This window comes from Seriola aureovittata, chromosome 22 (assembly GCF_021018895.1).
Source record: "Seriola aureovittata isolate HTS-2021-v1 ecotype China chromosome 22, ASM2101889v1, whole genome shotgun sequence".
Lineage (NCBI taxonomy): Eukaryota > Metazoa > Chordata > Actinopteri > Carangiformes > Carangidae > Seriola > Seriola aureovittata.
In genome coordinates this window covers 4,565,303-4,578,391 of record NC_079385.1, presented here as the reverse complement: position 1 = coordinate 4,578,391, position 13,089 = coordinate 4,565,303, and the positions used below count along the sequence as shown (strand labels likewise).

At 44.8% G+C, this 13,089-nt stretch overlaps 1 protein-coding gene across 1 annotated transcript in view; it reads left to right on the top strand.

Moving 5' to 3' along the window:
* The window catches only part of arid2 (AT rich interactive domain 2 (ARID, RFX-like)), a 33,770-nt gene that overhangs the window by 18,295 nt on the left and 2,386 nt on the right, over positions 1 to 13,089 (top strand). Inside the window, exons 8-19 of the mRNA XM_056367741.1 lie at positions 385 to 635; positions 2,035 to 2,131; positions 2,252 to 2,461; positions 2,836 to 3,000; positions 4,445 to 4,523; positions 4,723 to 4,857; positions 5,635 to 5,858; positions 7,007 to 9,459; positions 11,455 to 11,609; positions 12,265 to 12,403; positions 12,546 to 12,631; positions 12,793 to 12,916. Coding sequence (XP_056223716.1) covers positions 385 to 635; positions 2,035 to 2,131; positions 2,252 to 2,461; positions 2,836 to 3,000; positions 4,445 to 4,523; positions 4,723 to 4,857; positions 5,635 to 5,858; positions 7,007 to 9,459; positions 11,455 to 11,609; positions 12,265 to 12,403; positions 12,546 to 12,631; positions 12,793 to 12,916 — 4,118 coding nt within the window. The remainder of the gene's footprint in view (positions 1 to 384; positions 636 to 2,034; positions 2,132 to 2,251; positions 2,462 to 2,835; positions 3,001 to 4,444; positions 4,524 to 4,722; positions 4,858 to 5,634; positions 5,859 to 7,006; positions 9,460 to 11,454; positions 11,610 to 12,264; positions 12,404 to 12,545; positions 12,632 to 12,792; positions 12,917 to 13,089) is intronic.

The following is a 13,089-nucleotide window of genomic DNA, read 5'->3' as shown; positions in this document are numbered from 1 at the left end:
AAGTGTGATGTGTTTTATTGTCTTTCTTCTGGAACTAGAAGTTCCAACTGAGCATTTCACATTTCATTTACAAAGCAGTTTTTAACAATAAATGAAAGTGAAGATCACAAAATAAAACCAAGGGTGGATTAAATACATGATTGATGCACCATTTGGAGAAATGTCAACAACTACTACACGTACTTTTACAATATACATGACAACACAAAAGAAACACAACTTCTGGCACAGGAAGCTCAGGAACTTAAATGACATCATATATTTTACAATTATTAGGTTTAATGTGATCCTGAAAGTTAAAGCTTTTATCCCCTGTTGAATAATATCTGTTCACACTCTCCTCTGGCGTGGCGCTCTAAACCTTTCCTCCCCTCCTCTCTGCAGATGGTACGTCGTGTGAGGAGCGCTGGCAGAGCCTCTTCCACCCGCCACGGAACCTCGGTATCAGTGACATGGAGGCCCAGCGGGTGCTGCAGATTGCCGTTATCCTGCGAAACCTCTCCTTCGAGGAGGCCAACGTCAAGCTGCTGGCGGCCAACCGAACGTGCCTGCGCTTCCTTTTGCTCTGTGCCCACTGTAACCTCATCTCACTCCGACAGCTCGGACTGGACACGTTGGGCAACGTGGCTGCCGAGGTGGGTCTGGTTCTGGGCATTTGTTTTGAACATAGACATAATTGTGGTCAGTGACTTGAAAACTTATGTCATGGATTTGGGTCAGTTCAGTAATGTAGTGACAGTGAGCAGCCTGAGGTAGGTTTGTATTCAGATGTAGGTTACTGTGACATGATAAACTGTCCATGTATGAGATCAGTGTTGTAAACTGTATTACATTCTTCATTGACGTGGTCTGAACAGATTTAATCCATTACTGGCTAAGTCCCTCCCCTATTTAGCATATTGTTCAGTCACAGCATAGCAACAGTAACTAGGCACAGCAGGTTTTTTTTTTTTTCAAGGTTTGGATTTTTCCAGGGGTTGACGTGATGTGCATTAGGCTGAGTTCCAAGAGTTTGGGAGTGTTTAATTGCAATTATTAGCATGTGTGATGAGGACGAGGAGCTTGTCATTAACAAACTACAGCACATTGATTTGTGGGGTTACAGTTTATGCTTAAAAAAAAAAAATAGGTGGACTAGTATTACCACTGTGACACATTAAAAAAAAAACAAAAAACAAAAAAAAAAACACTTTTCAACCAGAATGTGGAGCTAACATTAACTTAATTAATTAGCTAATTAACCAGCAAAATCAATTACTTACTTACTTAAGTGATGAGTTACTGTTCAGAAACAGACAGATCTGCTGGGTTTATTTGGGTCAGACATGTGGTATGTTTAGAAACTCAATCATCTGTAGCTGTAGATACTGTTTCCTGAGAAATGAGGACTGCGGCTGTTAGATGCTGTGCCACTTAGTCTGTTTTTTAGATTATTTTTCACATATTAATTCAACCAAGGTGAATAATCATATTTTCCAACAGTTACAGATGAACACTGAACTCAGACCGCGCCTTTAAATCCAACATTGAATAAAGTTTTAGATTTAGAAATGAAGAATGTTGGTGAAACTTCAGTATAACATTTATTGGTACGCATGTTAATGAGGCTGCGTCTATTTTTAGAAACTCTATGCATAGAGTCCCTGATACAATCAGTGAAGCCTTTGATGTGATTAATTGGATGGTTGGGTTTAGGGCACTTTAAGCATTCTACAGATATGATCCTGCAAAGCCTTGTCTCATGTATTAATGTAAATAATATAAATCCTATTAGAGCACTTTTTGGTTGCTTATATGTTGTGACCAACAACACAAATCATTAGTAAGTAGACAGACCTCAACCTGCTGTTTCTGAATATAGTAACAAGTCGAGCTTTGTTATGGTACAGTGTGTTTGTTATTCAGAGCCTATAATCTCAGTGCTGAGGAGGGCAATCCGTCCACTCTGTAAAGTATTTATAATGAACGTTGAGGTTCTTGCCAGCCAACTTGCTGGATGGTGGAATCCATAAATAATGCTCGTCTGCCTTGTAGCTCCAGCTGGATCCCGTTGACTTTCGGACGACTCATCTGATCTTTCACACCATCACCAAATGCTTGATGTCCAGGGACCGGTTTCTCAAAATGAGAGGTGAGTGCTTTGCTGGTGACAAACTCCTTGTTAAGTTTTCCCTCTTCACTGTGAATGTCATGATGGTATATGAAGCATCTTGCAATGAATGTGTCTGTGTGTCTTTGTGTTTGTCCTCAGCCATGGAGATCCTGGGCAACCTCAGTAAGGCGGAGGACAATGGTGTGCTAATCTGTGAGTACGTGGACCAGGACTCGTACAGGGAGGTAATGATGCTCCTCACCCTGCCCGACCTCATGCTCCTCATGGCCTCCTTGGAGGTGCTGTACCTGCTGGCCCAGCTCGGAGAGATTCCCTGCAGCAAGATCGCCTCCGTAGACCACAGCATAGGTATGAGAGTTAAAAAAAAAAGAAAAGAAAAGAAATCATGGAAATTTACTTGGCTTGTCTTTTTAAAAAAAATGTTTGATCCATTCCAGTTCATTCTTCTTAAGTGAATCCAGAGCTTGAAATCTGATGTCACATGGTCTTAGTTGAGTTTTGGTAACTTGTCTCTCTGCCAAGTTCAGTCACGCTAGTCTTTCCATTCATGAGTTACTGGCTCTGATGACAGTGTATTTCCTTCATCCTTGAAATCTTTAATGATTGTTTCCTCTGGTTTGGATTCTCTGCTAAATGGCTGGAGTGGTTCTGTGTGTTTGAACTAGACTCCTAGGTGCTGATCCTTGTATCTTTTTCTTCTTCCTCCCTCTCTCTCTGGTCAGACTTGTTAGTGCGATTAGTATCGGTTGACCTTCACACATTTGGACCTGACGCCCTAACAGCGGTGCGGTTGATTGAGCATCAGGCCAACGCTGACCAGGCAGCCGAGGTTCGACCACAGCTGGTCGAGCAGGTACCTGCAGCCGTGCAGGGAGCACCAGCAGCTGGTGAGTGTCCGTACATCTCCTCCATCTGTCAGTCAGACACAATCTGTGATGCTGCTGGAGGGAGCCTGACCTGCCTTAACAAGGGTGTATACCTGCAGCTCCCTGCCAGGCAAATAAGAAGAGGTTTGTTTTGAGTAGAGTGAAGTTACAGTCAGATGAAGAGCAGACCAATTGAAATGTTCAGGTGCTGAGTTTTTGCTCACTGATTTATCGAAGCTCAATTTTAGTATTAGTGAGGGATTTTCATGTGTCAGCATTTAACTCAGTTATAGGCAGTAAACACAGCTTTAGATTTAAACCATTATGGTCCACTGGAATTTTTAAATTTAAATAAAACATATATAAATTTACATACCTTTGTTTTCATTGTAGCTCTCAGGTGGCAGGACTGTAAATAAAATGAAAAAGGCAATGTAAATAAGGCAACATGCTGTGGAAATCTGTGAGTCATGATATTCAGAGTGAAGGTAACAGCAAACTCCCACCTGCCATCAACTGTGTGTTTGAGCTTTAAACAACCTCAACTGTAAATACCACAGAGCAGCTTCACCTTGTCCAACCCAACAGAAACCAAACACAAATTTCTCCTATTCTGACACAAATCAATGCAACATACAGGGTCTGTATTTGACTGTGAGACAAAACTCCTTGTTTAACAGTAAATAACGTTTAGGTAACAAATACAGAATCACTGCCAGTTCACAATGATTCACTCACGACCGACAAACTCACCTGTTGCTGAGCCGCACAATATTCCAACATGGCTGCGCTGCGTCCTGCTGTTTACAGGCCCGTTCTGTTTGGTGCCCCGTGCTGAATATTTAATATTTACATCCTTTTATTTTGCTGCTGCGAGTAATTTGCTTGGAGTTTTATGGTGTAAAGAAAAAAGTAACAGGTTTTTCCATTACCAGTTGAATCGCTCAATAATACACAAGTTTATGATGAAACACGAATTTGCAGTGATGGGGGAAAAAAAGCATTTTAAAGCAGAAAATAAAGATGAAAAAGTTAGAATAAAGAATAAAAACCGTGTTAGCTGTGAACAGTTTTTTGGGAGCTGATGGTGAGACCACCAAGAGAATTCACACCTGTTGGGTTTTCAGGTGTTTGAGGTGTTTTGTGTTTCCTGTACCTGTAACAGCTGTAAAAAAAAAAAAAAAAAAGTGTGTGAATTAACAGGTAACCCCTGGTGGGCCATAAGCACACCTAACCTTGGAAGTGTTCACCCCAGTACTGTCAGTGGCCACTAATGCAAAATTATTAGTGTTGTGACATCTAGTGGACAGCCTGGGGAGCACCACAGACTAGACATTCATTCAATCAATACAGCAGGTCTTTCTTTTTCTTTGTCTGTCAACATTAACTCGATCATACAGGAGACTTCACCTTGTTTTTGTTTGTTTTTTTAACTTAAATGTTTCTTTTCTTTTTGTCTCCTCAGTAACAAGGGTCCCAGTTCAATCCACTCAACCACCACCTGGTATTGTTGAACTAGATGGGGAGAAATTTACACTGCAGTGGTAAGATTTATTAACCTATAGACATCTATAGTGACAATGTAACTGAAGGACCAGTTTAAATGTCTTTGTGAGAGAAGAGATTCAGGATTTCCCTTGTACCCATCTTCCGTTCTGTCTGTATTTCATTTCAACATCTTTTTTGCTCACTTTTTTTCTTGCACAATAACTAATAATAATTCACTTTATGCTTCTCCAACAGGCTAAACGCACACTTTGAGACAAACCCTGAGGGCTCTGTGTCTCGATCAGAGATGTATTCTGAGTACCTTGCCACGTGCAGTAAAATGGGACGAAGCAACATCTTGAACTCCACCGGGTTCCTTAAATGTCTCCGGTCAGTCCCCTCTCCTCTTCTGTCTGATGCGTTTATGTTCCACCAGCACAGACAGCTGATAATCTCTGTGCCCTGACCAAAGTATATATTACTACTAACCAACTGGAGTTCTGTTTTCTCAGTTTGCTACACAGCAGTTGCTGCTGTTTACCTTGGTAGAGCAGCTTTAACAAAGCATAGCTGTGTTGAATTTTGACAAGGATCCTCCAGTCAGATACCAGTAAATGTAAAACGAAAGCAGTTTCAGTTCTATAGATTCTTGGTAAATCCTTTCTGGGCTGAACAATTAATCGCAATATTGTCGAAATCGCAATATGGCCAAGCACAATATCCAGTAAGGTAAAATGTATTACAACATACCATTATAAAACTTCAGTCACAATGAAATGCAAAAATTACCATTCCCACTCAAATGTGACATACCACAATCACATGTCAAAATAATTGCTATATGATTTTCTTCCCACTTAAAATGTGTTCATATTATGCAAAAGGAAGAAATAAATAGACTCGTAGATAGATGAGTCAAATGAGGCTGTATCACGACAGAAGTATCTGTTGCAAATGCACTTTTAAAATTAAATCGCCCTGCACTCTACAGGATATTTATTCTCTGCAGTGTGCACCAACTACTGGTAAAATGGGAAAGACTTAAATTTTCAACTAGCTGAATTTTGTTAAAACATGTTGAACATTAATATTAAATGTGCAACTCAATTGCAGCACATTTTGCATTCAGCATTTAAACTCACCAGTTTTGTCCTGCCCCCACCACAGGACTGTGTTCCCCAACCACACGATGCGGCGGCAAGAGGAGCCCAAGGCCAACGGCCAGGTTCAGATCTTTCTGGTTGGGCTAAGGCGAAGGTCAATCCCCCTGCCCATCCAGCTGTACTACCAGCAGTCTCAGCAGCAACAGCAGCAGCAAAGTCCGGCAGCAGCTCCTCCACCTCCAGCAGCCCGACATGAAGCACCTGGAGACCCTCAGGCTCCGCCTCCAGGTAGAATTAATCAATCAAGCTTATGCTCATGGCTTTCCTTTACTTTTTCTTGGGAGTGTAAGAAAGAGTTTTAGCTAGAAAGTTAAAATGTTCCACATGAGACTGTAAATGAATTAAAGTTGCCTGCAACGGGTTTTGTTTAGTCATCCAGGATGCTGACTGTTATTCTCCTCTGGCTCTGTTTTGAAATGGTTGACACACGATGCATTTAGTTAATCAGACAGACAGGGGCCAAATGTCAGAAGCTGAAGCGCTGTGGAAGAAAAGAAAAGGCACTTGAGAAAAGTGATACTGTGGAGAAGGATACTGGCAGTTTTACAGAGAGAGGAGAGCTGTGTACCACTGGGACCAAGATGGCTGAACTAATTACAAAGGCAAACATATTGAGAAAATGATCAAAGGAAAAAAAGTTACTTGGAGGAGCTTACTTGGGGAAATTGAAAGGAAAGCAGCTAAGCTGTATCACTTATCATGAAACTGAACACAGCACATTTGGCTACAGTGTGTTATTATGTTATGCAATAATTCTGAATATGAGAGAATGATATTTTCTTTTTGCAGCATCTCTCATATGTCAAAGAACCTGCAGGACACAGGCCATCCTGTGACCATATATGTAACTTTTTGTGGGGAAGTTGTGATTGTTGTTGTTGCCGAAGAATCATATGAACATCATCATCATAGGTTTTATTGAATGGAGCAACAAAGTAAACCAAGCTCACAAAATGTGACGTGCTTAGGCCTCATTAAGGGAATGATGTTAACCAACCTCCTTGGCATTAATTAATAATTAATTAATTATATTATATTTCATAGCCTGATGTTTTGTCTCCCCGACCAGTCATGATGTTAAAGACTGTTACATGATGTTGCTACCCATGTTATTTGGCTCCTTCTGTTACAGTTAAAGCTCTATTGAAACATAATGTACAGTCATTGACATTACCACAATAAACTGCCTGACACAGGAAGTAGCTTTGGTTGTTCATACAAATCACAAATAATTTAATACATGTGACACCTGTCACAAGTAAACCTGCCCAGCCTGTCATTAGAAACGGGAAGTATCTAATATGACAACATTCTCGTGTTGTCCATGGTGGCTTTAGTAGCTTACCAGACCTGAACAGTTTTCTCTGTGTTACCAGGCTTACCTCCCGGGCATCCCATTCTTGGACCCCAGTTTGTCCGGGCCCCGGGCCCCAGCCTCAGCACCGGAGGTGCCGCCCCATCCATTGCCTTGACTGCACAGGAACCCACCCATGCAAACCACTCGACTGTTTCTCGTCACCCGGTGCCCCCACAGGTGCCTCTGCAGTTACCACCAAATCCTCTGGCAGCTGTGCAGCAACATGTCCGACCTGGTCCAGTGGTCCAGATTCCGACGTCGGCACCAGCCACCCAGAACCACAGCCCCCAGAACCCCACCGCTCTGCCTGCGGCTCAGCAACAACAGCAACACTCCCCCATGCTCCCCACGGGGACGCCTGTCACGCTATTTCAGCAGGTACCACAGGGCCACATCCTCACCGCCAGGGTACAAGGTGTGTGCCCTCCGATCACCCACCATCCTCCCTTGCCTCAAATCCCTCCCCTGTCTGGGCCTCAGGGTGGAGCTCCCCAGGTGGAGCCTCAATGTGTTGCTGCAGCATCGGCACCCTCCTCTTCCATCCAGGTGGGAGGTAGTCAGGCGCTAAGCATCACGGGTGTGCCCAATTCCCAGGGGTCACGTGTCGCATTTCAGAATATCGCCCCAAAACCAGCGCCAAACCAGTCAGGTGGACCAGCAGCCACAATAGCCACTCCCAACCAGCAGCCTCAGCCTCAGCAGCAGGCGCAGAGTGTAGTAATAGTCAGCCCCAACCCCCAGCAGAGCCCCGCCTACACCCCTGCCATACACCAGATTGTTCTTGCCAACCCCTCCGCTATTCCCGGTGCCCAAACTATCCAGATAGCAGGGCAGCCAGGAGCTGCTTCCAGTCCCTGCCCGCCTCCTGTCTCTCACTCCAACACCCAGGTCCAGCCCAATCAAACTGTCAGCCACGCACTGTCCATGAAACGGCATCAACAGCAGCAACATCAACAGCAGCATCAACCACAGCCACCGCTCCAAATCATCTCCCAGACTCCTCCATCTCAGCCTACCTCCACTGAGTCCAGCTTGATCAAACAGCTACTGCTTCCAAAGCGAGGGCCTTCTACGCCGGGAGGAAAGCTCATCCTACCCGCTCCGCAGGTGCCCCCTCCCAACAGCACGATAGCCCCTAGTCCACAGGTCATCTACCAAGCGGGCTACAGCACACAGACTCCCTCTACTCAGCCTCAGCAGCTCAATGTCCAGCTTGTTCCTGGCCAGCTTCCTGCAGCAGGAGCTCCAGCCCTTCAGACGGTCCAGCTCTTGCCAGGTCAACTCATTTCCACAAGTAGTCCGGGGGCAGCTACCATCATCCAGGGCCCCACGGCAGCTGGACAAGTCACATTCACCGTGGTCCCCAACACTGGCTTCACCACCACTGCTGCTGTTGCTGCTGTCAGCCAGGGCGCCGTGGCTCCGGTCGTTCCCCCTCCTCCATTCTCTACTGGAACCCTGCCCCACCACACCCCAGCAGCCCCACCGCCACCACCGCCACCACTGCCAGCTCCCCTCAGAGGAGACAAAATCATTTGTCAAAAGGAGGAGGAGGCTAAGGATGCCACGGGGCTGCACATCCACGAGAGGAAGATTGAGGTGATGGAGAACTCGTCTTTGGCAGAAGGAGACTCCTCTAACGGCAAAACCAGTAACGGCGATGTTGCGGCAGGTGCGAAGCTGCTTAATGGTCGGAAGTGCATGGAGTCTAATCTACCTCCATACCACTCAGGGAACAGCCAGGGGGCACTCAATGGCCCGGCTACGGAGAGTCACCCTGCTAATGGGAAGCAGGCCCTCTCCCCCGGCCTGAACACCCCTCTGGAGGGCAACCCCGACCCTAAAAAGACTTTAGTCAACGGAGTGTGTGACTTTGATCGGGGTGACAGTGGTGGCAACTTTAACAAAAACATTCCAAATCACATTGCTTCCAAACAGTACTTGGGGAACGGGGAAGTTGGCCCTTCTGAAAAGAGTCATGGCTCAGACCCCCCTCTCCCTAGTCCTCCTCCCCCCCAGCAGGACACTGCCAAAGCCCAGCAGGCTGAGCGCCTGGCCAACGGACCCCAGGCAGTAGGCAATAGGCTTCCCTCGGAATTAACAAATGGACCTTTGGGGCTGGGCCACGCTGTGCTAAGACAGCAACTGCTCCCCAACTCCTCCCTCCCCCCCACTGTTACTGTTACCTCCCAGAGTCTTGCTGCCTCTCCTGCAAATGGAGTGGCCTCCGAGGCTCGAGGCCTCAAGAGGCCAGCTGAGAACGAGGACCGCAGCGCAGCGGCAGCATCCTCGGGGATCCCCAATAAAGTGGGAGTGCGGATCATCACCATCAGTGACCCCAACAACGCCGGCAGCAGTGCCACCATGGTGGCAGTGCCAGCAGGAACAGACCCAAGCACAGTAGCCAAAGTAGCAATAGAGAACGCCACTCAGCAGAGGAACTGCTCACCCACAGAGGCAGCTGGCTCAACGGTGAGTCACTGTAGGGTAGTGTGACCTGATGTCACGCCTGTCACAAAATATGAATTGCAAAATATGTCTGTCACAGACACAGTAGGGTGAGTATTTGCATTACCAAGTCATGTATGTTGTCTGTGACTAATCTAATTTATCATTTACTTTTTGGCTAAAGGTATCCTAAACAAACAGCTTTATTTACACCAAAACACATTATATGTGCCCTTCACATTCTAGCAGACATGTTGGGAACATCTCCTACTGCAAAACATATGCTAAGCATTTTTTATCTCTTATTTTCTTAAACTTGCATTATGATATGGCCAAACACTTCTGCATGAAGTAAAAGATCTCTTCTGGAGGTGTTCACTCATTATTTAACAACCCAGTTTTTATGTATTTAGACATTTTACACTTTACTCTAAATCAAAATGTAGCCTTAATTGGATACATTTATCTTGAAGCTGTAAGTTGTGGTTTTAGCTGTTTCTGTGGTATTAGCTGAGATACAGCCATTATTTAACTCTCAGTAGGGTTCATTGTAACTTGATACAACATACTATGACTTAAGACTTGTTCTCCAGCAGAAACAGCTCTTTGCTTTCTCACTTCAGTGTCTCCCTCTGTCTTCATGTGTCACTGAACAAGTTAAATCTACAGAGAGGCATTCACATTTACACTCACTTCATGTGTGAGACACTATACATGACACTTAAATAAGCATCATGGGTAAAACATTACACTAAAACAGCATGGCCTACGTCAAGCCCATGTTTATGGGTTGCATGTGTGTCCCTGGGAACCGGCTTGTAGATCACACACAGCTCATCAAAACATTACTCTACACTGCCACTTGTGGCCAGAAATGCCGCAGACTGTGTTTTAATGTGGTTTCTGGGTTTGATTCTGAAATCAACCGTTATGTAACTGAGTTGAAGTGGCACGTTATGTACTGGATGTGTAATATTTTAGTGTCAGGCCACAGGCTAAGTCTTTAAGTCTCAGTGTGACAGCAACTTCCAATTTTGTGCAGTTAGGACTGGGTCATGTTATTACTCGGATTGCTCTGTGTGTGGGAGATAGAGGGCAAACACAGTGTATTTATTACAGTGTGTGCAGGTTGAGTTGAAGAGTATTTAATTGAAATTGTTTTTTTTTAAGCTGTGACTATGTGTCTGCTGCACTGGTCTGTTACTACATGCATGTTATGACACAGGCTGTGTGTAAATCATAAAGTTGATAACCTGTGTGTCATACAGAAAGTTATGTGAATGTGCATCTGCATGTAAAATTCCTTTCCACAGAGTTATGGATCCAATATAATGTCAGTTACATAACAGGAGTTCTGTTATAAGGAAAGTGAGCTTGGAAAATCCAAGAGAAAGTCGGCTGTTTGAATGTAAAGAGTCTATTTTCCCCTTTATTTTATGATACAAAGTAAGGTTTCTGAAAACTTCACCTACGTCCAAGGTGCATGAGGAAAGGAAAAAGTCCAAAGAGGTCTTCGAAATATTTAAAAAGTCAATCATACATCTGCGAAAAAGTGTAATTCTAAGAGCAAGAACAAACGAGTAAATACAACTTACTGTGTAAACACAACATCAAATACACACTTGCTGCACAGCACTTCCTGTCATGTTGGCTGGAAGGGTTCAGGTGTGGTGAGTTGGAGGTTAAGAAGGTGAGACCAGTTAAGACCATGTGGCTCTCACCGATACCCACCTCCTATAGTAAAGCAACTGAGAGAACAACTTCTGCCAGAAGACAGGCCGGGGTTACATCTCAGCCAACAAGACCTCTCTAACTTCTTACCATCTTATCATAAAAATGACAAATGCTATATGGAGGAAGAAATCCACATCATTCTTCTAATGTAGCTTGTGTAAGCTGTCAGTGAATATTCTGTTCTTATTTACAACTTTTACTTTAAGCCACCTACTACTCTCTGTGAGAAATATGTAGTGATTAATATTTATTTGCCTTTTGTAATGATATGTCTCCTCCCCACAGCCGACCGTAACCCCGTCCCCGCCCCCTGTATCCCAGCCTGCATCAGCGGGACACCACAACCCTCACCTCCCAGCACAGCAAACCTCCGCAGCGCCGCCCGAGCAAAGCAGGAAAGCAGGGCAGAACTTCAAGTGTCTGTGGCAGTCCTGTAAACGGTACACGCCGGTCGCCTCGCGTTCATATTCAAGTCCATTTTTATTTGTATAGCGCCAATTCACAACATAAGTTATCTCAAGGCACTTTCCAAATAGAGCAATTTATAATAATATTTACTGAGACCCAACAATTCCCACCAAGAGCAAGCACTAGGCGACAGTGGCAAGGAAAAGAACTGGACTAAAGGTGGGCGGCCATCTGCCTCGACCGGTTAGAGAGAGAGAGAGAGAGAGAGAGAGAGAGAGAAGCGTACAAGCAGGAGAGACAGAGGAAAAGAACAAGAACATGCAGTGATAGCAATATTAATAATGGCGATAGTAGCGGCAGTAACAGCAATAGTAATGTAATGGCAACTGTAGTACTCCTACTGATAAAAGTAGTAATGACAGCAATAATCATCATTATTAATTATAGTAAATTTTAGCAGGTTTAGCAGCAGGTGTTACACAGGATCACGGGGGCAGTAGGGGGTTTGCAGACTACAGCTCTGGGGGGGGGGGGGGGACCTGTGGAGAGTAACAGGAAGGAGAAGGAGAAGAGAGAGAGAGGGAGGGACACAGCCTGGGTGCTCATGTGCTTGAGGGAAGTTTATAATTACCCTCAGTCGAGCCCCTGTCAAAGACTCTGCTGATTCGTTCCCATTCTGTTCTCCAGGTGGTTTGAAACGCCGTCTCAGGTGTTTTACCACGCAGCAACGCAGCATGGTGGAAAGGATGTGTACGGAGGCCAGTGTCAGTGGGAGGGATGTGAACCTTTTCCCCGGCAGAGACTGTCCTTCATCACACATCTACAGGTGAGACTCCCCCCTACTTCTCCTCTGGCTGCACAGGGAATCTCTGTTTGACATCACACTTAAGTTACAGGATCAATATTACCACATTAAAATGAAATTATAACAAAATTTACCCTAACTATTCTCACTCTTTGTTTCCCAGGATAAGCACTGTTCTCGAGAGGCTTTGCTGGCTGGACTCAAATTAGAGGAGCAGCAAGCACAAAGTCCCAATCAGACTTCTTCCCAGTACGTACCCCTCTGTGATTCATTTGACTTCTCTTCATGGTTGATGCCTGAAACTACTTTAGACCTGCTTGTACACTTGAAACTAAACTACTAAAAACTAACTACTGATGGTTGTAATTCAGACAAATGACACTAATGCGTGCGTGTGATGTATTGTAAAGGACTCCGCCAGTGTCTGGCAGTACTCCGGCACCGCGAGCACCGAAAGCAATCGTCAATCATCCGAGCGCAGCTCTCATGGCCCTACGAAGAGGCTCTCGAAACCTGGTCTTCAGGGACTTCACTGTGAGTAGAGCAGGGCTGACCATGACCATTTTTTCTCCCCGAATTTCCTTCAAACTCACACAAACACTTCTATGTGACTTCTTAAGCTCTTGATCGGCCGAGGGTAGACTTAAGCTGCTCTGAAGCTTTTAAATCCCACTGTTTCCATCACCTCCTGGTTCAAACACCGGTCA